The sequence below is a fragment of the Lepisma saccharinum genome, chromosome 13, assembly GCF_977018435.1.
Source record: "Lepisma saccharinum chromosome 13, izLepSacc3.1, whole genome shotgun sequence".
Classification (NCBI taxonomy): domain Eukaryota; kingdom Metazoa; phylum Arthropoda; class Insecta; order Zygentoma; family Lepismatidae; genus Lepisma; species Lepisma saccharinum.
The window spans coordinates 26515540-26538068 of NC_139241.1; the positions used below are offsets into that span (position 1 = coordinate 26515540).

General features: G+C 38.9%; 1 protein-coding gene across 3 annotated transcripts in view; it reads left to right on the forward strand.

The window, feature by feature from the left end:
• The window catches only part of LOC145997213 (uncharacterized), a 156044-nt gene that overhangs the window by 108282 nt on the left and 25233 nt on the right, over positions 1-22529 (forward strand). For all 3 annotated transcript variants that reach the window (XM_083133974.1, XM_083133975.1, XM_083133976.1), the window contains exon 3: positions 20874-22421. In XM_083133974.1, coding sequence (XP_082990100.1) covers positions 20874-22421 — 1548 coding nt within the window. The remainder of the gene's footprint in view (positions 1-20873; positions 22422-22529) is intronic.

Genomic DNA, 22529 nt, shown 5'->3' on the forward strand with positions numbered 1-22529 from the left:
TTCGCCTTGCCCCCTCCAAGTTATCTACAGATTTTCGAAAATATCAATAGAAGTTGGAGGTTCTGTAATACTGGGAAAATCGATTTTCCGCCCACTGATACTCTTAAACTGAATTCTCTACACCCTGAAATGCAACACAAGACCAGTCTTCTAGCGTTTCTAATACTTGCACGAATTTCAGCTTGAAACCCTTAAATTTTTCTGCATTGGACGTGGTTACAATATTACCCCCTGTAGTAACATGCCTCCATTTCGACCCCACATGCACTAGATTACTAAATTTTTAATAAAAAAATATGGCTGGAGTTATTAGTTAAAAGTGCTGAGACTTTAGTTATTTCACCTACAAAAACGGGTAAAAAGAATTAGAATTCACGGGTGAAAAATAAGATTTTTCACCATCTTGAAAATTTAAATTTTGCTCAAACAGATCCTACCAGCTGTATAGATTTAATCTTGATAGCTTTAAATACAATGCAGTTATTATAGTTTGTATATTCGGGAATTCCCCCTCACTCCTCCCTAAGCTACGCATTATACTTTTAAAATCTCATCGGAAAATTGTGCCCGCTAAGTACCCTAAAACTACGATTAATTTATTCATTTCACTATGAAAATTTGTTATGAAAAACCTTTGAAAAGAAGTATAGGTATATGTAATCAAGGGTTCCCGGGATCGAACCTCGGTGGAGGCACATACTGGTTGAGATCTCACTTTAAACTTTAGGCTAAGTTGCAATTGTCTAGCACCGTGGCCGTGCGGTCTAAAGCGCAGAACTTCTGTTGTCTGCTTCTATTGAAATCAAATGGCATGACGCCCGCTACAGGGATACGCGCGGAATCGAAGCGGAAATTTCCGTGCCAGAAGTCTGCAGGTTATGTTCAAGGTTATCGCCCACTGAGACGCCGGAAATGCGTCTGTTGCGTTCTGTTGCCGCGTTTCTTTGGGCGTCATGCTTTGGGCTCCGTCTACGGGACGCGCGCAGGTTCCGAGTCTCTATGGGGAAGCGTAACAACTTTTCTCCCGACATTTCGACCTGCGTGAGGAAATTTAGGAGCTACGAATGAGTATCGTAACCCGGTCATGGAAACCTACGATGACGATTGGGGATTCGTCGTTCTGACCACACGTCACCCCGTAACTGGTTGGATGATCTCACACCTCTGGTGGGAGCGAGGCTGGCAGTCGGTAGGAACGCCATGGCCCTCAGGGGCTGTGGCGCCACGGGTTATCAGTGGCTTCAATTGACTTAAAATAAACTTTAAAATATAGCTATACCACGCGTGTGATACAGCAATATTAATTTTGTCGTCCGCCATCTTGAAGCATGAGTATTGCAATTGTAAAATCTTGTATTGTCTAATTATAATAAAAGAGCCTTGTTGAACAATTTGGAAGTGACTATTTGATGCTCTGGGCTATAGGACTTCAAATATTTGGTTATCTTCGGGGTCCGTAACATCAAAAGATTTTAAGGGGAGCGGGGCTCCATGGTAAATGAAAGGTTAAGAAATGCTGCTTTAGATGACGGAAGAATCACATCACATTCTACCTCCCCCCTTAATACATTCATGCGCCTTTTCTCTGCAAGGAAAGTCGTTCTCACAAACTAATTCAGCTTGAAAGCCTTGTTAGCAAACTTGCATGTTTCTGCTTTGTGATTGTGTACAGTTATTACGTATTCAGTCAATCAGAACAGCCATTACATTGCGCAAAATTGTTATCTGTCATTGTTTGCTTACGAAATGTTGAGTTTGTTGAGAACTTTGAACGTCCGCGTGGAAAATTGGTCTTTGGTGAAATCCATTCTCAGAATTTATGGATGCTTTAATACTGCAGAGCACATTTAAGACTTGCGATTTCTATCTGCGATATTGTTTCCCGTGCTTTTCTCTGCGAATCCAGTGGGATTTGGATCGTCGCGATTCATTCGCGAAAGCTTTGGCCAATCGCGTGCTTAGCATGGTCGGAGCGCGACTGTCCCCTGGTGGATGAAACTAATCAACGGAGGAGTAAATGGGGGTTGTACCCACTTTTTTATATCTAAAATTAACGTAAAATTCCCCCCGTTCCTTAACATAAAGAAATAATAACTCGAACCGCTGTTGTGTTGGAGGGCTTTGAGGAAAGGATTCAGGATCTCGACAACGAACGTTGCGGGTTTGAGCCCTGGCTTCCTGTGAGTATTATTTCATCGCTTTCAACTAGTCATCATTCATCCCCATCTTCACTGTTAGCAAAAAGGTGGCAGAAAAGCGACTCGGAAATTACAGAAATACAACAAAAAATCACTAATTCTTTCAGCTGCCCCTTTCCATTTCGCATGCCTAAATTAAGGATCTAGAGTAAACTGAACTGGACCTACAGTTTAGAATGGGATCCGAACTCTTGTGAAATGTATCTATACCGGGAATCGAACCGTAGTCCCTTGATTACGAGTGGACAGCTTTACCCACTAAGTTGTCGAGGAGATGTTATCTAACATTATAGCCATCTCAAATTGTGTGAGGGATATTTCAGACCTAACCGACACGGGCACTTCAGTCTAAAGCAAAGCATTGACGGCGGATGCGCGAAGAACAAACCGAGGCGACCCGATGCACGATATTGAGAAAACGGCCAAGTCCGAACGACACGCAAGCGACATTCGCAGCTTGTTTCGTTCGGTTCGAAAGGTTCCATTGATTCCTGACGGTTCACTTCCAAGCGACGTGTGTCGCTTGTCGCCCGTTGCATGCCGCGTAGGTCTGAAATCTCTCCAAGAGTAACAATAAAGTTTGAATTAACTTAGCGGGCTGCAGCTGAAAAAATCATAACCCGTACTAAAAATGGTCTTTAATCCGCCCTTGTACTGTAGTAATTTCGTATTTGACTGTTTCACTTCTTTGTGAAAAAGGAGAACTCAAACACTTTCCTTTGATTTTTTCTGTGTCCTTTGTTCCTTAATTGACCTTGTACTCTGCGGGATAAGGAAAAGAGAAACAGCATCGCAACCACATTAAATCACCGTGCTGAGTCAGCCATTGGTTTATGAAACATTGCCCTGGGTTTGGTGAACATTCCCGATCTTTCCACACGACAAGTGTTCCTTTCGAATTTGATTTTTTCACAAATTAATAATAAAATAAATTTAAAATAAGACTTTGTTTTCCTATTGAGTATTTATGGTGGTTTCTCATGAAAATCAATATTATGAACATAAAATCATTGATATTTTAATTTTTGAATATTTCATTGTGGTGGAAGTATTGTAAAGTTGGTAAACTTTATGTTCCTTTCACTAAACTGGCGTGTGTCGTAGTAGCAAGTTTCGTGGTGCCTATTATTTTGTGTGTAACCAGTATAGGGAATCACGTGATAATTCCATGAACAAAATTTACATCTTTTGCAATCGCTTGCCAGACGCTTTGTGCTAGAAGCCTTGTCAATATACGAGAAGACAGAATATGGGAAGAAGTGAGTTGCTTAGCATGTACTAGGCTGAAGATATTAGTGGTTTCCGTCAAAACAGCTGAAATACTCTACAAGCACATTTAATTTTTGCAGAAATCCTCAGCGGTGGCGGCGATTGGGTCCCAAAACTGGGGGAAGGGGGAGGACAGTTTACTTTCCCTTGGTATATATCAGTGGCGTAGCATGGACATTTCGGGTGGGAACGCCAAGTCCGAAGGAAGAGTCGGCCCTTTCTTGCTTAATAATTTATTTATGGTATTAGTCGCCACAGGTATTATTTGCCTGAAGTAAGCTGGGTTTTCAATAAAACATCATCATTGCATATTTTAGATAGAAAATTAGATGCCTCACTATGTTACAAATGTTTTGAACTCTGGTGTTCTATACCTTTTTTTATATCTTTCTGCATGACGCAAGTCATTAAAAACCTACCTGAATCACAAGCGCCTCTGCACAACAGTAGACGTCATTGTTGTGGATGATCCAACTACTGATTGATTTGGTTTATTTTATTTCGCTTTTCTACCACTTTTGGTTAATTGCGAATATGAATATGAGTGATGATATTGATGAAGGGACACTGACAAAGAACACCCGTGCTCACGCCGGGATTCGAACCAGGGACCTCTGTCGTCTCGGCGCACTGTGAAAAGCAGAGTGGATGATCCAAATATCGTACACTCTACTGACGTAACAGTGCCGATTAGTAATTCAGACCACTGCTTATTACATCTTGAGAATGCTGATAAACATTTTAAAATAATTTTCTCCAGAGACAATTCGATGTTAAGAGTTTTCAAATGAATGCTAAACATTTCCATTCACACAATATTAAGTAGTTAGATAATAACGAAAAAATACAATAAAAAAATAATAGTTTTGCGGGTTAAGTGGTAGAGCAGCCACAGGCTGAATTTCTACCACGAGGACTTCACCAACTTATTTGACAAAAACTGTGTTGATCTTTTAGTTTCTAATACGCATCGCTGTTCGTGCGATAAATTATACAATGCAGTGGCCATTAAGAAGCAGTATATTTGAGATTGGTAAAGTTACGTCAGTCAATATTGCGTATTGTAGCATCATCACATCATAGCACGAGTTGCATGAGCGCGAAGATCGGAAAACCGGGTAGGAATTCTGCCGCTGTCGTCTGCTTCAGAAGGCAGGAAGGGTCACATGAACCAATCACGGTAGACCTCTCGTACGCTGGCGTAAGAAAGACCATTTACGCGCGTGCTGTAGAAATGGAAGCTTTCCCTCCATAAAGGCAGCAAGGAATATAGGAGTCCTGTACGCCGAACCTGCTCGGCGTCCGGCCGGGAAAGGCATTGAAAAGAGATGCTAGAACGAGTGTTGAGAGTGGAGCGTTGCAAGTGGATCGCGAAAAATAGCTATTATAAATCCATGAAGGTCAAACATATATGAAATTAGTCACGTTTTACTTTATAATCACAGCATTTAAGCATTTTTGAAATTTTAAATCCGGGAACGCCGGGCGTATGGGCGTACTATAACGCTACGCCACTGGTATATATATATATATAAGGTTTAGCATAGTGCGGGGGCAAAACAGACAAAAAGGGTGTTGGGGGGCAACTGCCCCCTCTCCACCCTAATCGCCACCACTGATCCTCAGCAATAACAAATAAAATAATGTCACGATTTCGACTTTCGCTCTCTGCACCACAATTGCCGGGTTCGAGCTCCGACCTTGTCATGGGTGTTCCTTGTCATCGCTTATCCTCATAGTCGCGATTAAGCAAAAGTGGATGAAAAGCGACGCTAAACAACAAAAATGCAAATATATTTCACATGTATTTCTTATGTTCGAGTCCTTCAAGAATCTATAGGTTTCATGTGACGTCAGAATTCGCATCGCTGCCATGTTTGCGGCCGAGTTGTTTGTCGTCTACAAGGAAATACCCACCACGCAGGAGAATGGGATCCATTCTCTTTGCACGTACCGTTCGTTACACCTGCGCCAACTGTACGTTTGTTGTTAGTACTGTGTAAAATTTCGGTAACATTGCATGCAATTAATGACAAATGTTGTGCCATCTGGGAATGGCGGTAATTTTTCGTGTTCAAGCTCTTTGTGCAGTCGACACCAAAAGATATGGAGAAAAGGTGAAGTTTTGCGGTGTAGATCCATATGAACTGGACGATAACGAAATGAAAAGGGGCCTAAACCTTTGGCCAATCTAGTTCACGTGTGTTTAATAATACTTGACCCAGCTACTTGGAATCAATTCGTTTTCGTATTTATTAGTGGTTCGGATTCTGCTTGAAATATTTAGATCCAGTACAGATTTACTAATATTTTCAAGGCTCTACCATTATCGTCTCTGTTTCCCTTTAAGGTTTGTTCAAGCGCTGTAACTTAAAATGTTGAGTTGCTCAAAAACAGTAATTTCGCTCCTTGCTTTAATAATTTTGGATATGCTGGCCTCCGTGGCGGAGTGATTAACACAGCGTGCTACGATGAAAGGGGTCCCGGGTTCGAATCCCGGCCTGGCGATCAGTTTTTTTTGTGAGTTTCCCTTAATCAATTTGATCATATCATCACTCAGCCTCGTCTTCACGATTATCCAAAACGGGCAGAAAAGCGAAGAAAAATAAACCAAATCAATTTGGGATGCTTTGATGTATCCTTAATATGTGTTAATCAAGCAGTGATTTTTTTCTGACAGCACGCAAAACCTACTACCGGAACCTTTTCTCATGGATCGGCTAAAAATTAATAACAGTTTGTGTTAAATGACAAAATATTAATAATCAAGTACAAACGTAAAATTATCAATATGAATTTAACGTTGAATGTTATCATTTTATCGTCAAATTTATCGGAAGTATCAGCACCTTTCTACCAAACAAAAACAAAGAAACACTACTTGCAAGTATGATTAAACACACCAGCTTGATCCATTTGTACTAAAAGTCACAGAGAAAGGCGATATTTGAACTTACCTGAGAGGAAATGTTCACTCCACAGTCTGTAATGTTTGCTTTGTTCATTAATATTGGCACAATTTATTCTCGCCAATCTTTTGATAAACAATTATCGAGTTCCGTGACGTGAATCGCACCTTCTGTTCTTTCTCGGGAAATTGGAGGATAAACGTGAGTTTCTGTTAAACAACCGAATACTGCACAATGTACCGTAGTAAACAAGGGTCAAATCTCCCGCCCACCCGCTTGAATTCCGTATGCTTAGAAGAACCGGCCTCAATCATGGCTGCTCGATCCCACAATGCAAAAGTTTGTGACGTAGGTGAAACACACCTATATTTACGTTGTTTTTTTTTTTTTTTTAAGTTACTTCGTCATCTTGTGGTTCAAACATAAACATTTAAGCTTGGTTTGGCTATATTTTTTTAAGAAAAATGTTACAAGCGTCCACTTGCGGACTTGAACATTCAGCCTTCAGATGAAACCGTAACATTAAAGCGAAGAGAGACAGTTTTCGCACCAGGTGGGCCTTTATCATGGTTCTTAAAAGGTCCAAGAATCCATAAATTCTAATGGGTTCGTTCTATTGGGTTTCGCAACAGGGCCGGAACATTTTTCTCGCACAATTCAAATTCGGTCCAAGTTGCGTATTGTTTGATTGAAAAAAAGATTCCTGGACCGTATTTAAATTCATCCGGAAAACAGGTTCCTGGACTGTATTTAAATTCATCCCAAAAAAAAATGTTCCTGGACGAATTGACATAAAATGCTTCTTTAAGGTTTAGAACCCATTTACGCTTGCTGATCTCTCCTGGACCGGAATTCAATTTATTTAAAATTCCTGTACCTTTAACAACCCTGCTTAAAAATCTCTCCACTTGGAACGTGGGTAGATATTCATACTCTGTTATATAGTCGGGTTCCTTTTTCGTAGCAGTGCCCATTCCGACGATATGGAAATCAATGCCCGCCTGGTGCAAAACCGTCTCCCTTCGCTTTAAGCAATTACGTGGCTATTCCCTGCGGCTGGAAATCGATGAATCAGCGATCGGTCGAGTTGTTTTCGTCCGTCGTCGTTTACCTTGCCGAACGTCTCACCGTACAAACACACTGGACTCGTAACTGCCCCATGAAGCGCCGTGCTACGAGAGAGGACCTCTCATGGACACGAGCGCTGAGAAAATAAAGGTCCGAGGCCTTACAAGCAGAGGCATTACTTGTTGGTCTACGGCGTCCACCTCGCAAGTCAGTTTGCCACCTGCTCCAGCGCACACAGCCTTGAAGACGACTGACAGATAGAAATCTCCTCTAGATAACAGATGCTACGAGACTCCATGCGCTGGCCACCCGTCGTCGTCGAATAAAAAAAGTGACAGGCTTTGACCCTCAAAGGGCTGTTGTGCCGCGGAATTTTTAGTGAAACTTTTCAGTGTTGGCCATGAACGCCGCCATAAATATTTGTGAGGTCAGGAAACTAATAAAACTTGAGGACTAGAGATAATAACATTAAATAAATATAAAGTAATAAACATAAAGCAATTTTATTCGAAATTATTTATTATTATTTCTATTATTATTATTAATATTATTATTTATATATAGACTTTTCTAATAGATTCACCAGATGATCGAATAACCAGCACAACTGTTTTTTAATTTATTTTTTTTAACATTTCGTGCAGTTAATGTACTGAATTGCGTAGTCATTCTATTTTGTTCTCAACTTTTACAAACCTCGTTCAAGAAAAAGCTTTAAAAGTTAGAAGGAAATTCTTGTCATAGTCTTGTTCCCTCTCACATAGAACTCTTAATTTTTAAAATTTTGACAGCTGTGGAACCATTTGAAGGATCAGAGGTGAAGAGTGAAGAAATCAGGTAGGCCAACGTTTGTCGAAGTCCAAAAATGAAATGTTATTTGCAAAACGTTACAGGACATGTAAAAAAAAATCAACGAATGGAAGTTTCAGATGTATGAAACGATAGAAACAATATAGGAAAGTCCAGCACAGCATCCACATGGCGGGAAATTAGATTTCCAATGCCCTATGCCAATTCCGTTGCTGCCGAGTTCAATGTCGTTTGTGGCAGTTCTGCAAGATTCCGCTCCAAAAACCGCGTCTTTCGACAGCTCTTTGGGAACAATGAGCCTTTCTTGTCTTCTACATAAGAAGTCGTAAACCTCTCCACAAATGTTTTCCCTTTGCCTCCTCGGTTTGAGCGGCTCCAGGTAATGGGTTCACTGGTTCAGTTAATAGCGCAGGCATACGCGGTACAAATTTACTGTGCACACTTTCGTTGCATCAGTTTTTGGGTTCAGTATAAACCTTAGCGTCACATTCTGCTTCAAGCAGAACATTTCTTGGATAGAGAAGGTTTGCGCTTAAGGGGGGGGGGGGATTTCTTGTTACTATGTTGAGGTGCTGCTATCTCTACTAAAATTGTAAAAGTTGTACGAATAAACCTAAAGAAATAACTAAGAATGTAAAAGTTAAAATCTACAAAACAGTAATTTTGCCGTAGTATTATATGGATTGGAAACTTGCTCCCTTACATTTAAAGATGAACATACATTAAGAGTATTTGAAAATAAAATCCTTAGAAAAATATTTGGACTTAAAAGAGATGAGGAGAGAGGGTAGTGGAGAAGGTTACATACATACTACATAATTTACATAATTTATATTCATATCCAGATATTATTAGATTAATTAAATCAAGAAGACTTAGGTGGACAGGCCATGTGGCACGAATGGGAGAGGAAAGAGGAGTTTACAGGATTCTTGTTGGGAAACCTGATAGTAAGAGACATGTAGGAAGGCCAATACGAAGATGAAGGGATAACGTTGAGATGGACCTAAAGGAGATCGGTAAGGATGGAAAAGATTGGATTGATCTTGCCCAGGACAGGGACAGATGGAAGGCTTGTGTTTCTGCAGCCATAAACCTTCGGGTTTAACAATGCTAGAGAGTTAGTTGTTCCTAATAATCCGACCTTTTTGGAAAATTATTTTTCCATTTTTTCTTCGTTAAGAAATTTTGACCCCTTTTTTTTCAATAAAAGTATTATTTGACCTTCTTGACAGCATTTTATTGTCTCTCAGTTTTCGTTTCTAGAAATAGTTTTTTTCCTTGAATTTTGAACACTGCTTGCAACGATGTAATTCGTAGCTTCACATAAAGCATATGAACGTAAAAATCAGACAATGAACGCCCCACTCTGCGTCGTGTGAAAACTATCTTATTTCTGGGCCATTCCATGTCAACTGTGTGGTGTGGTTCAATATTCATTGCTCAACTTATTTTTAAAATAAACTCTAATGTTTTGTAGATTGTTAGTTTGATATCTTAGTAGTTCAAAATAGGGCTACTTTGATTGCTAATATTTTTTGCTTTCAAAATGACATTTCAGTTTCAGCTAATAATTGCCGGCCTCCATGGCGGAGTGGTTAGCACAGCGCGCTGCGACTCCATGGGTCCCATGTTCGAATCCCGATCTGCGCATGGGTGTCTTTGTGAGTGTCCCTTCATCAGTTTCATCATATCATCCGTCATTTTCACGATTAGCAAAACTGTGGCAGAAATGCGAAGTAAAATCAATAAGTTTTATGTACAATTTTTAAAATATTTTGGACTTCTACAAAAAATGAATTATCTCTGCCACCGTTACTCGTTCAGAACTGGTGTAAGTAACACTCTGTGCGTTAAAATATACGATGAAATTCAATACCGTACAACTGTTCCACATTTCATTCTTAATGTTAAATCTTCACATAATTTCAGATTTCGATTTTTCGAAATAATTGGAAGAAGAATTAATCCCTGTTCCGCTATTTGGCTTTTGGAGAGAGAGATAAAGGAATAAACTCCAAAGACTTTATGATGGGTCTCAGCCCTAAATGTTTTATCTGAGATATATCTAATATACGTATATTTATCCAGGGGTGCCCACAGGCGCGTCATGGAATTTTTTTTTTTTGGGGGGGACAAAATTCTACATACCTTCACACAAAAATGGGGGGATTGTTTCGTTTGATATACTTGTTATTGGTTCTTAGTTATGGTTATTGGATGTTCAGCATCTACTTCATGATTTAACAACTTCCACAAGAACACCATTCCTGTAGCAAACATGAAAGTGAGCCGTGCTTTTTCTTTCTTTAGTCTTTCAAATGCAATGAAAGTTTCGAATGTCATATGCCCCCACCAACAATCTTCGCCTCAAAAATCTCCCCCACCAAAAATTTTCGGGGGGAGAGTTTTTGTTACAACAAACAAAAGATAAGCAATTACATTTACTTTCAAATAAACTGTACTAAGAATAATATCGAATACATGCACAAATTAGTGTAGTTGTGAGTGTTCAATGATTTATCTCTCTCAAGAGATCGTTAACAAATCTACATCATTACGCACAATAAAAGTAAAACAAGAATGCAAAACAATAATAACGATAAAATATAATTGATATATATTAACATAAAGCAAAAACTTAATAAAAACTTATACATAATAAATCCACTTGAACTATTTCATAATTTATTAACATCTTTAACCAGTTAGTAAAGGACGTAGTTTGCTACTTTACAATATCTGATATATTTAAAAGTAACAAATTTATTTCTTTTTGTTTAATTAATAATAATAACAATAATCATATATTTTTAATTTAGTAATTTATTTTTACTTTTAATAACATTATAAATATGTATATCGTATAATTTATATGTATGTTTGTGGGGGGGGGGATCTTTCTCCTCCCTCAGTCTTAAATGATTTCGCACCCTGCATGCGCCTTTCGATTGTTGGCATCTCGGCCAGTGGTAAACATGCCTGGTGTTTTCTTTCAGTTTTAGTGTTGGATGGTTTCAGGCACGATTAGTTTCGCTTGTATGTGTTCCTGTGCTAAGACTGACTGGATAATTGTAAAATTCTGTCAGTTTTAAAATTTAATTTAAAAAAAAATGAAATCAAATTGTCCACATTCAAACAAAAAGCAATAACTGCGTGTTTACGCAAACTATATTCGTGTGTGGTGTGTATGGAGGGGGGTATGATGAACAATTCATTTGAGGGAGATTTTGATGAACGACTTTGAGGGGATGCGTCCACGGCCTTGGGGAGGATGGGCACCCCTGTATACATCGCCTAATATATTCATCGAAAGTTATTGGTGTCCATATCTATATGTCTATCTGAAGTAGGCTCTTTCAAGTTAGAATTCAGTTAACTCTTCTCTCTCTCAGAAAGTACGTGGCGAAACAGCCCTTCGAGAGCCAAGGTCTGTCAAGGGCTTTTCATTCGGTGGCGCGTGGCCCGAGCAACAATTGATTGATTTTTGTTATTTAGCGTCGCTTTTCTGCTACTTTTTGCTAATCGCGCCCATGAGGACGAGTGATGATATGATGAAATTGATGAATGCACACTCACAAAGAACACCAATGGCCAGGCCGGGATTCGAACCCGGTACCCCTGGTGTCGCAGCACGCTGTGCTTACCACTCTACTACGGAGTCTATTTATTATTCTTCGATCATAACTAAGTTCGGTAGGGGACGCATCCAAGGAAGATTGGTTATATTTTTATATTCATTGTCACAAATATTTAAAAAAGAGGGTAACAATAGCTTCTATTATGTAAATACATTAGTGAATAAAATTTTGTTTATATTGTTTCTATATTTTCAATCAATGTTAGAATACAATGGAAAGTGAACATAAATTAATAAATACAATAAACTTCTGTCTTGCGTGGGAAAAACTGTCGCATCATATTTCATTGAAAATGTCGTCTAAGGTCTACTTGTTTAGCTTTAGGGATCGTAGATATGCTATGACAGCCTTTGGCCACTCGCTTGTTAAGCGAAAAGAACGTTGTAAGAGAAAGGGGGTTAGCTCTGAAGAGCTACGTCAACACTCAAACAGCAAGGGGGCTAGCCCCGTGAAATAACAACACACGGACATCTATTTAAAACATTACACTTGACTGAACAGGCGGGACGAGGAAAGACATAAGGAATGTTCGTTTACCTGTAGTTCTGCTCTTCTCCGCTTTTCCTCGTTCCGATGTGGCCCTACTCTGTAATAAAACGGACGAGGGAGCAACTCCGCGCTCCAAACTCTGCACTTTCGTAGACCGATATTCTAAACGATAAACTTTAACTTCCCGATCGTTCGTTCGCTCCTTTTTCTAAACTTATGGCTACTATGGAGCTCTCTCGCGATAACTGGATTCAATGTAAACTGGAAGCATCTAGAAACGGAGTTCTTTTGTAACTACTTAGTCTGACGAAAAACGGAAGACAACTAAGACATTTTCTCACGTGACCTATTTAAATGAAATTCGAACTATCGGCCGTTAAGACAGTTAACTCGATCGCGTACTTTGGCGACGACGATTCTGAGGAAAAACGCTGATTTCCTGATTTTCATATTGTGCCGGCCTAATGCAATGTCAGCGGAGTTTTTCCAACTCCGCTGAAGGTCGCTGGTGTGATTAGCTTTTAAGCAGTGGCGTAGCGTTATAGTACGCCCGTACGCCCGGCGTTCCCAGATTTAAAATTTCAAAAATGCTTAAATGCTGTGATTATAAAGTAAAACGTGACTAATTTCATATATGTTTGACCTTCATGGCATTAGAATAGATATTTTTCGCGATCCGCTTGCAACGCTCCACTCTCAACACTCGTTCTAGCATCTCTTTTCAATGCCTTTCCCGGCCGGACGCCGAGCAGGTTCGGCGTACAGGACTCCTATATTCCTTGCTGCCTTTATGGAGGGAAAGCTTCCATTTCTACAGCACGCGCGTAAATGGGCTCTCTTACGCCAGCGTACGAGAGGTCTACCGTGATTGGTTCATGTGACCCTTCCTGCCTTCTGAAGCAGACGACAGCGGCAGAATTCCTACCCGGTTTTCCGATCTTCGCGCTCATGCAACTCGTGCTATGATGTGATGATGCTACAATACGCAATATTGACTGACGTAACTTTACCAATCTCAAATATACTGCTTCTTAATGGCCACTGCATTGTATAATTTATCGCACGAACAGCGATGTGTATTAGAAACTAAAAGATCAACACAGTTTTTGTCAAATAAGTTGGTGAAGTCCTCGTGGTAGAAATTCAGCCTGTGGCTGCTCTACCACTTAACCCGCAAAACTATTATTTTTTATTGTATTTTTTCGTTATTATCTAACTACTTAATATTGTGTGAATTGAAAACTCTTAACATCGAATGGTCTCTGGAGAAAATTATTTTAAAATGTTTATCAGCATTCTCAAGATGTAATAAGCAGTGGTCTGAATTACTAATCGGCACTGTTACGTCAGTAGAGTGTACGATATTTGGATCATCCACTCTGCTTTTCACAGTGCGCCGAGACGACAGAGGTCCCTGGTTCGAATCCCGGCGTGAGCACGGGTGTTCTTTGTCAGTGTCCCTTCATCAATATCATCACTCATATTCATATTCGCAATTAACCAAAAGTGGTAGAAAAGCGAAATAAAATAAACCAAATCAATCAGTAGTTGGATCGCCCACAACAATGACGTCTACTGTTGTGCAGAGGCGCTTGTGATTCAGGTAGGTTTTTAATGACTTGCGTCATGCAGAAAGATATAAAAAAAGGTATAGAACACTAGAGTTCAAAACATCTGTGGCATAGTGAGGCATCTAATTTTATAGCTAAAATATGCAATGATGATGTTTTATTGAAAACCCAGCTTACTTCAGGCAAATAATACCTGTGGCGACTAATACCATAAATAAATTATTAAGCAAGAAAGGGCCGACTCTTCCTTCGGACTTGGCGTTCCCACCCGAAATGTCCATGCTACGCCACTGCTTTTAAGAAGCTCTTTTTCAATGCTTCAGCGGAACCCTTTTTATAACATGATTAGCTTACTTATTTATGATGCCCGGGTCCTAGGTTCGACTCACGCCTGCCTCGTGATACGACATGGCTTCGCGGACTAATAAGTTTCAGATCCGCTACCGTAAAACGAGGGTGCATACATTTCCATTTTCTTTTAGGTAAAGCTTCTTTTGCATAGTTTGAAGCATTTATGTCTTTTGATGCTGGCCACAATCCTTTTTTCGTTGAAAATGATTCAACGACATCTTGTCAACATGCTTGTGCTGCAACCAGTTAAAATATAGGAGGAACTGCGTATTGTATTGTTTGTTCACGTTCCCAGACGTGACTTCGTTTCGTGGGAATCGTTATGTAAAGACGTTTCGCAACACAATCCCTTAGCATGCATTGCCCTACATTTTTCTTCTTTTCCACACAAGGTTAAGCTGATTTCTCACGTGATATGTTTCTTGGCGCGATTGTTTCTGCACCAAAATTGCTTGCTACAAAATGTTCGACAAAATGATCTCTGTTTGTTACTTGCGCGTGTTCGCGAAAGGTGCCAAAACGATCTAAATTGAATGGTAAGTTTGGTAACTTTGCACTACTGGCCAAGGACGTATTTAGGAGGGGTTTCAGGGGGTTCGGACATCCCCGAAAGACTTACCAAGTTCTAAAATTAAATAATCAAATATATAATTGTGTAGCATTTGCTATATAATCAATGCTTATTAAGAAAGGCAAGGAATTTGGCTCATACGGCTTCCAAAGATCTATGCACACTACTAATATGCATAAAAATATTAACCAGAAAATTTACTTTTCGTCAATTGTAATAGAGTCATTCCATGCGAAATCAACACAGATATGTGCAATTTTTAACCTGACCATCTCCGATTTTCATGAAATTTGGGGAGTTGAAACTATGCATAGAACTTAGTAACTATGAAAATTTTTAGTCTCGTGCGTCTTGTAATTGTTAAATTATTCAAGGTCAAAGTTTGCAGAAATTGCCTTTTTTGAGCCCGCTTAGCTATGCTAAATGTGCTGTAACTCCGCCACTATTTCGCCTAGGAAGCTCAAATAAAGCTTATTGTACAGGGAATTGAACAAGCTTTCCAGTGATATATAACAAGCCTACCTTTGGATAAAAATATAATTTTGTCACGTGACCTTGACTTTTGACCTTGAATATCTCAAAACATGTCATCACCAAAAATCGTGAAAAAAATATATTTGGTCCCTCATACCATACTCTAAAACATATCAAAAAATCATTCCGGGACTGCAATGGGATCAGAAGATACAAAATAATATGTGTAACTATGTGACTGATAAAAGCCCCATTACATGAACTATGAAGAGTCAAATGTCCCTTAACACCCCCTACAAAATGTGAAGGAGTTATCCTGGGTATAATTGGTCATGAAAGAAATAGGTTAGGCACAGGGAGATCCCTATCCGTGTGTGTCAAGCGCAGATCCGGCATATTGTTGACCGCCATATTGAATTCAACGCAAAAATTTCAAAGGAAAGGGGGTGATGTGATATATCAAATGAGGCTAGAATTTCACAAGAAATGAAGTGACGAAGGTTTATCCAACATATATTTAACCAGCAAAAATTTATTGCTGCATGCTTGTAACCATTTTCTCCTTTTCGAGGTGTTAAAAACAAAGCATTGGAATGCTCCTAACGTGTTAGGAACTCATCGAGATCACGCTGACATCTTGGGAGAGAAAGAAGTATACGCACCATTGCATATGATTTTAATCAGCTACATTAACCAAATAGTTGAATAGTGAAGAATATTGTGAAAAGTATCTCAAACAATTACGTGACACTTCCTTTGGAATGAAAAATTCTTCAGTGACGAGGCAAATTTTTATGTTCACGGTGAAGTTAATAATATGCAATACCTGTGATTTGCTTAGTCGAATGGTTGTTGCTGGTAAGCTAATTATGTGGTATAATGTATGGCGAACGGAAATGGTTGGTCCATATTCAACAACGGAACCTTAAATGGTGAGGGCTTCTTGGATTTGTTAAGTGAACAGGTTTTTTCACCCTTGCTTACGTGATATGGCACTTTTCGAGAGTTTTGAAACAGGTCATAGAGTGTGACCACACTATGTGGACATTTTTGCAATTTCTTCATGGTAATTTTCTAGGTAGATTGATGGGCACACGGGGATCTATTAAAAGGCCTGCACATTCCCCAGATCTAACATCTTAGGAGGACTTTTACCTTCAGAAACATTTGAAGAGAATGGTGTATGCACTAAAAGTCCCTGATATTGACCATCTGAGAGAAGGCATAGTTGCTGCTTACGATGTTGTTGCACATGCTACATTGCAAAATGTTCTATGCGAGTGTGAGAGACGTCAACGAGTGCGCTCACAGGATCATTGACAACATTATAATGTGCATATATCGTAAGTGAAAGATATGTGTATAACTTTTTGCTGGCGTAAGATACGTTAGAAAATCCTTCGTCACTTCATTTCTCGTGAAATTCTAGCCTCATTTGATATATCACATCACCCCCTTTCCTTTGAAATTTTTGCGTTGAATTCAATATGGCGGTCAACAATATGCCGGATCTGCGCTTGACACACACGGATAGGGATCTCCCTGTGCCTAACCTATTTCTTTCATGACTAATTATACCCAGGATAACTCCTTCACATGTTGTAGGGAGTTTTAAGGGACATTTGACTTCATAGTTCATGTAATGGGGCTTTTATCAGTCACATAGTTACACATATTATTTTGTATCTTCTGATCCCATTGCAGTCCCGGAATGATTTTTTTGTATGTTTTAGAGTATGGTATGAGGGACCAAATATATTTTTTTCACGATTTTTGGTGATGACATGTTTTGAGATATTCAAGGTCAAAAGTCAAGGTCACGTGACAAAATTATATTTTTATCCAAAGGTAGGCTTGTTATATATCACTGGAAAGCTTGTTCAATTCCCTGTACAATAAGCTTTATTTGAGCTTCCTAGGCAAAATAGGGGCGGCGTTACAGCAGATTTAGTATAGCTAAGCGGGCTCAAAAAGGCAATTTCTGCAAACTTTGACCTTGAATAATTTAACAATTACAAGACGCACGAAACTAAAAATTTTGATACTTACTAAGTTCCATGCATAGTTTCAACTCCCCAAATTTCATGAAAATCGGAGATGGTCAGGTCAAAGGCTGTGTTGATTTCGCATGGAATGACTCAATAGGAATTAAAAGCTATCACTGTACAGTTATTTATGCCTATTACAATTGGATCTAACTCATTTTACATTATTCAATAAATATTACATTTTTTATCAACAGTATTTTACATAAATTTCCTTGCCAGGTCAGTTGTTTTTATACAAATATTGCATTGGTTATCTTAACTACACGTAAGCTAGATAATTAAAGCGTATACATCTACTCTTTTACCATATTTTTACCTTTCATGTAATAATAACAATACAATATTAATTAATTTACATATATAACTAATATCATTGCGATTTATTATTATTATTATTGACACACTTGGCAGCCTACACTTTTCGCAGTTGCATTCAATAATCGCGCAATTCGCCAGTAGCCTAGGCTACGTTCAAAAACTGGGTTCTCTGTACTCCTACTCCTACACCATAGTGAAGAAATCAAAGAATTGCATTATCATTGTACACTCACCTCACTTATTACTCCGGCGGTTTGTTTCTTTATAGAGTATATTTGCAGACAATACAATTTAGTCTACAGGTGTATCAATATACACTGTATAAAACATGCCTTATTACTAATTTCGTTGACCCTGTACACGTGTGCGTTTCTGGGGATAATATATTGGTACCACTTCGACAAAGATGTTAGTTGGGGTTAGTTTGGTCGACCTTTGGGATTAACTGGGCGATGGTCCTTTGGTTTACTTCAACGAAAAAAGATCGATCTGATTTTTATTTTTTCAAAAATGTAACGTCGCTTTTCTGCAACTTGTGGCCAATCGTGTCGATGAGGATGAGTGATATGATGAAATTGAAGGGATGGACACTCACAAAGAACACCCATACCCAGGCCGGGATTCGAACCCGAGACCTCAGGTTGCATAGCAGACTTAATCAAGGGGCCCCAGGTTCAATACCCGGTGGAGGCATATAGTGGTCGGATCCCACATTAAACTGTAGGTCCGGCATATAGTGGTCGGATCCCACATTAAACTGTAGGTCCAGTCCCGATTACCCTTTCTCTGCATAAAGTGGACTAAAAACACCAACTCAAACTCATAGCAGACTATACGGACCACTCTGCCACAGATGTAGGCAATTCTTCATACGAGTAAGATATTTGAAAAAATTCCAGTAACTTCCTTGAAAGCAATGGGGTATTATACAGTATCACTCCCCATGGACTAAAAATTGAGGGGAGATGAGGTAATCAAAGGGTGATTTTACCCTCACCCCTTACAAATACCACCCTGCATACACCCATACTCATACCACGTATATCCATGAACGATTATAACACCATTAAGCCTTGTTTCCATGATATAAAAAACTCAATATGCTGACCAAGGCTGTAATTTATTTTATTATAAAACATAAACTAAACGTAACGTTTCAACTTTCTAGCAAGGTCTTCTTCAGACTCTGCACCAAGTACAAATGTAAGGAGATACAAAAACAGGATGATATATATACACAAACATTACTCCCCTCCAGACTATTAGAAAGTTGTTCTGGAACATTCTAGCAGGTGGCTTTCCCTTGTCAACTGTACTTTCACCTAAAAGGCTAAACATATTTACTTCCACATAGAATGTGGTTGGACTCTTTATCTCACGCTCTTTTACCTTCATACTGCTTCCTTCTTCTCTCCTCTTTCTCTCTTGTCCTTTCCACTCTTTCTAACACCTTCTTCCATTCTTTGTTTAACTTCAGTCCCCCATTCGAGTTCATTGTGTCTTCTTCACCTTTCTTCTCTATTTCCTTGGCCTCCTTCCATTTTCTCACTAGTAGTCTCTTCTCCCTTCCTATCTGCTTAGCCTCATCCCACTCTATGTCATAATGTCCTGTTTCTCTCGTGTGTTTAAATATCACATTTCTCTCTCTCCTAAGTCGTGCATCATCCCTATGTTGTTTCAACCTGTCTTTCAGCCTCTTTTTCGTTTCTCCTATGTACAAACTCTGACATTCTTTACATTTCACTTCGTAGATAATCCCTTACTCTTCCTCTTCTCTGTTTTCCTTTTTCTTGTTTGCATTCTTCGCTATTCCTAAGATGCTTTTCCCTCCCTTCCTGTAAGTTTTAATGCCCGCTTTTCTAAGCACTTTGCATATCTTTTCTGTGGTCTTCCCCATACTCCTTATTCCTAACCTTCTCTCTTTTTCTTTCTCTTCCAATTCTCCCCTGCCCGTTTTCTTCCTTCTTCTGTTTATGTCCAGTCTATCCTGCTTCTCATAGTCATTCTTTTCCAGCTGTGTCCATAGGCTATTTATTTTGCCTTCTTTTTCACATTCTTTCGTGCATATTTTCTTGATTCTGTCCTCCATATTCTTTATAAAATTTATTTTTGTCACCTCACTTACATCACTTCTTTTATGGCAGAATACCCCTGCTGCACACTTCTTCTGATGCCAAGCGGTTTCAATTTCTTGTTCTCTCTTCCTTTTCATCAATATATCTAGGTAGCTTATCTTGTCTTCTTCTATTTCAAGTTCCAATAATATCCCTCTTTCTTCATCTTGTATTTCTTTGGCAAAATGTCGAGCTGCCTCTTCGTTCCCTTCCATATGCCAAAACAATCGTTTACATATCTGCAAAACAGAATTATTTTGTCACCTTCTTTTTCTATCACTTTCTTTTCTCATTCATTCATTAACAATTCAGCCAATGCTGGGCTTAGTCTAGAACCTATATTCAGTCCTTCACTTATTAACATTATTTTATCCCCCATCATACTGTAACCGTTATTCCAAATGGTTTCCAGCGCATTCACTACCCTTTCACTATCCCATTCTCCTATAATTTCTTGTCCCATCTCTTTTTAACAATATCCAAAACGTGTCCCCTCTTGATGCTCGGGAACATACTTTTTACGTCGAAGCTAATGTTTGTGTATATATATCGTCCTGTTTTTGTATCTTGTTACATTTGTACTTGGTGCAGAGTCTGAGGAAGACCTTGCTAGAAGGTTGAAACGTTACGTTTAGTTTATGTTTTATAATAAAATAAATTACTGCCTTGGTCAGCATATTGAGTTTTCCATGAACGAATGCAAAGTCATCTACTGCAGCCCATTGTAACTCATATGAACTCCTTCAATGAAACATAGATATTTTATTCCCTTACAGGCAACAATAATCAAAATAGGCACTATAAATAAGCAATGTTAGGCACAATAGAATTTACATGTAATGATTATTGTGAACTGAGACATACTTCTTTACTGAAAGCCTTGTTCACAAGAACAAAATAAACCTTGGTGTATAGTTTGTTCTCTCGTACTTTACTTTCATGTTCTACTATATTAGACAGTTAGTATAACTTTACTTTCATATTTAATGTGAGAATTGTGCTGGGTTCATTGAACTAATCATTGTATTATTTTTTCTTACAGTTTTCCTACCTCTGTTGCTAGTTGTTCCTGTACAGTCACTTCCTGCTAAATATGAATCCAGCCCAGTATATCCACTCTTTAGTGAAGAAGACCTATTACCAAAGGACACCTCAGAAGTTGCATTGGGATCAATCCACGATCAGGCAGAGAAGTTGTGGGATGTTCCTCATTCACAGCCATTTATTTCAAACACTTCAGAACACCCTAATTCGACAGACAGTGCACCTAAAGACCTGGATAATATAACAACAGAGATATCTCTCATTGAGGGAGTCGAAAGTTCACCTACTTCATATTCAAGTGATGAATTGGCAGTTTTTGGAAGTGATACAGTTTCAGAATCATCTGCAATATCCGATAGACAAAATAGTGATTTAATGTTCAAAGATGTGGTTGTGACTAGTGATAGTGATGTATTAATTGCAGGCGATGGTGATTTTGTGTCCAGTTCCACATCCCATGGTGATAATCGTTCAGTTGAATCTGTTAGTGATGAGTGGTTAGAAAATTCTAGTGAAATGACTGTGAATGTATCGTCAGATAATTTTGGTTCGGCTGTTCAGAACCCTACAGATAATACCTCAAATCCTAGTCTCTTACCAACATCCAGTGAACAAAGCCATTTTGATGCTTCTACAAAATTCCCTTCAACTAGGAGTGGTAAATCTATAGGTTTCGTAACCCCTTCATCTTATGATCCACCAAATGTTCATGAACGTAATGTAAGTGTTAGCAATATTTCATCACATGTCGATGTTAGTACAAAGTTACCTGATGTAAACGAAGATAGGAAATATTCTGTTCCTTCGGCTGTGGAAAGATCAGTGTTAGAGCCAGAAAAGCAAAGTAAAAGTGTTGTATCCCCAAGGTTTAGTGAGACTTCAGGTGACCAAGTGACAACAACGCTACCATATCATCACATTCCTCAGTTTGAACCAGAAGAAAACAGATCTGAAGAAAACTCAAAACCTTCACGGCCAGGTATTTCTTCCAAGAGTTACCAATCATTTCAACACGACATAGCATTAAGTGACCAAGCACCTGAAGATAGTGCGACGAAAAACAAAACTCAAGGGCTTGTTAACAATGAGGAAATCCAGAAGAATGCAAGTTCAAAAGTGGTGCATAATCGTGTAATATTTTCGCACACGATTTCTGCTGGGGAAAGAAATGGTAACAGTTCAAAAACTGGGAGCAGTGTCGAGAATGGGACCAGCGCTGATAGTGAGGAAGCTGATAATGATTCTTCACAGGCGACCAACTCACGAAAGGAGCAGATGGAAGAAACATCGAATTCTACTGACAAGGCTGACGTTAATGCTGAGAATGAAGATGAAAGTGAATTGCCAACACTATTACCAAATAACCATCCGTCTTTATTCAATGTAGTAAGTCCTTATGATGTTGAAGGAAGTATAAATACAAATGAGGGGCTCATCCCAACTGTAACAACAGTTATGAAGGGAAGAATATCAGTTTATGAAGGATTAAATACAGCTTCTATTATTGGCATCACTTTAGGCATTGTTGCCTTTGCAGGATTGATTGGTAAGTTTAATGTAATATTAATACTTATTGCCATTTTTCATGCTTGGTTCACTTAATTTGGGGAATATCTCATATTACTTTAAGATGTCATGTGCAGAAAATAGCACA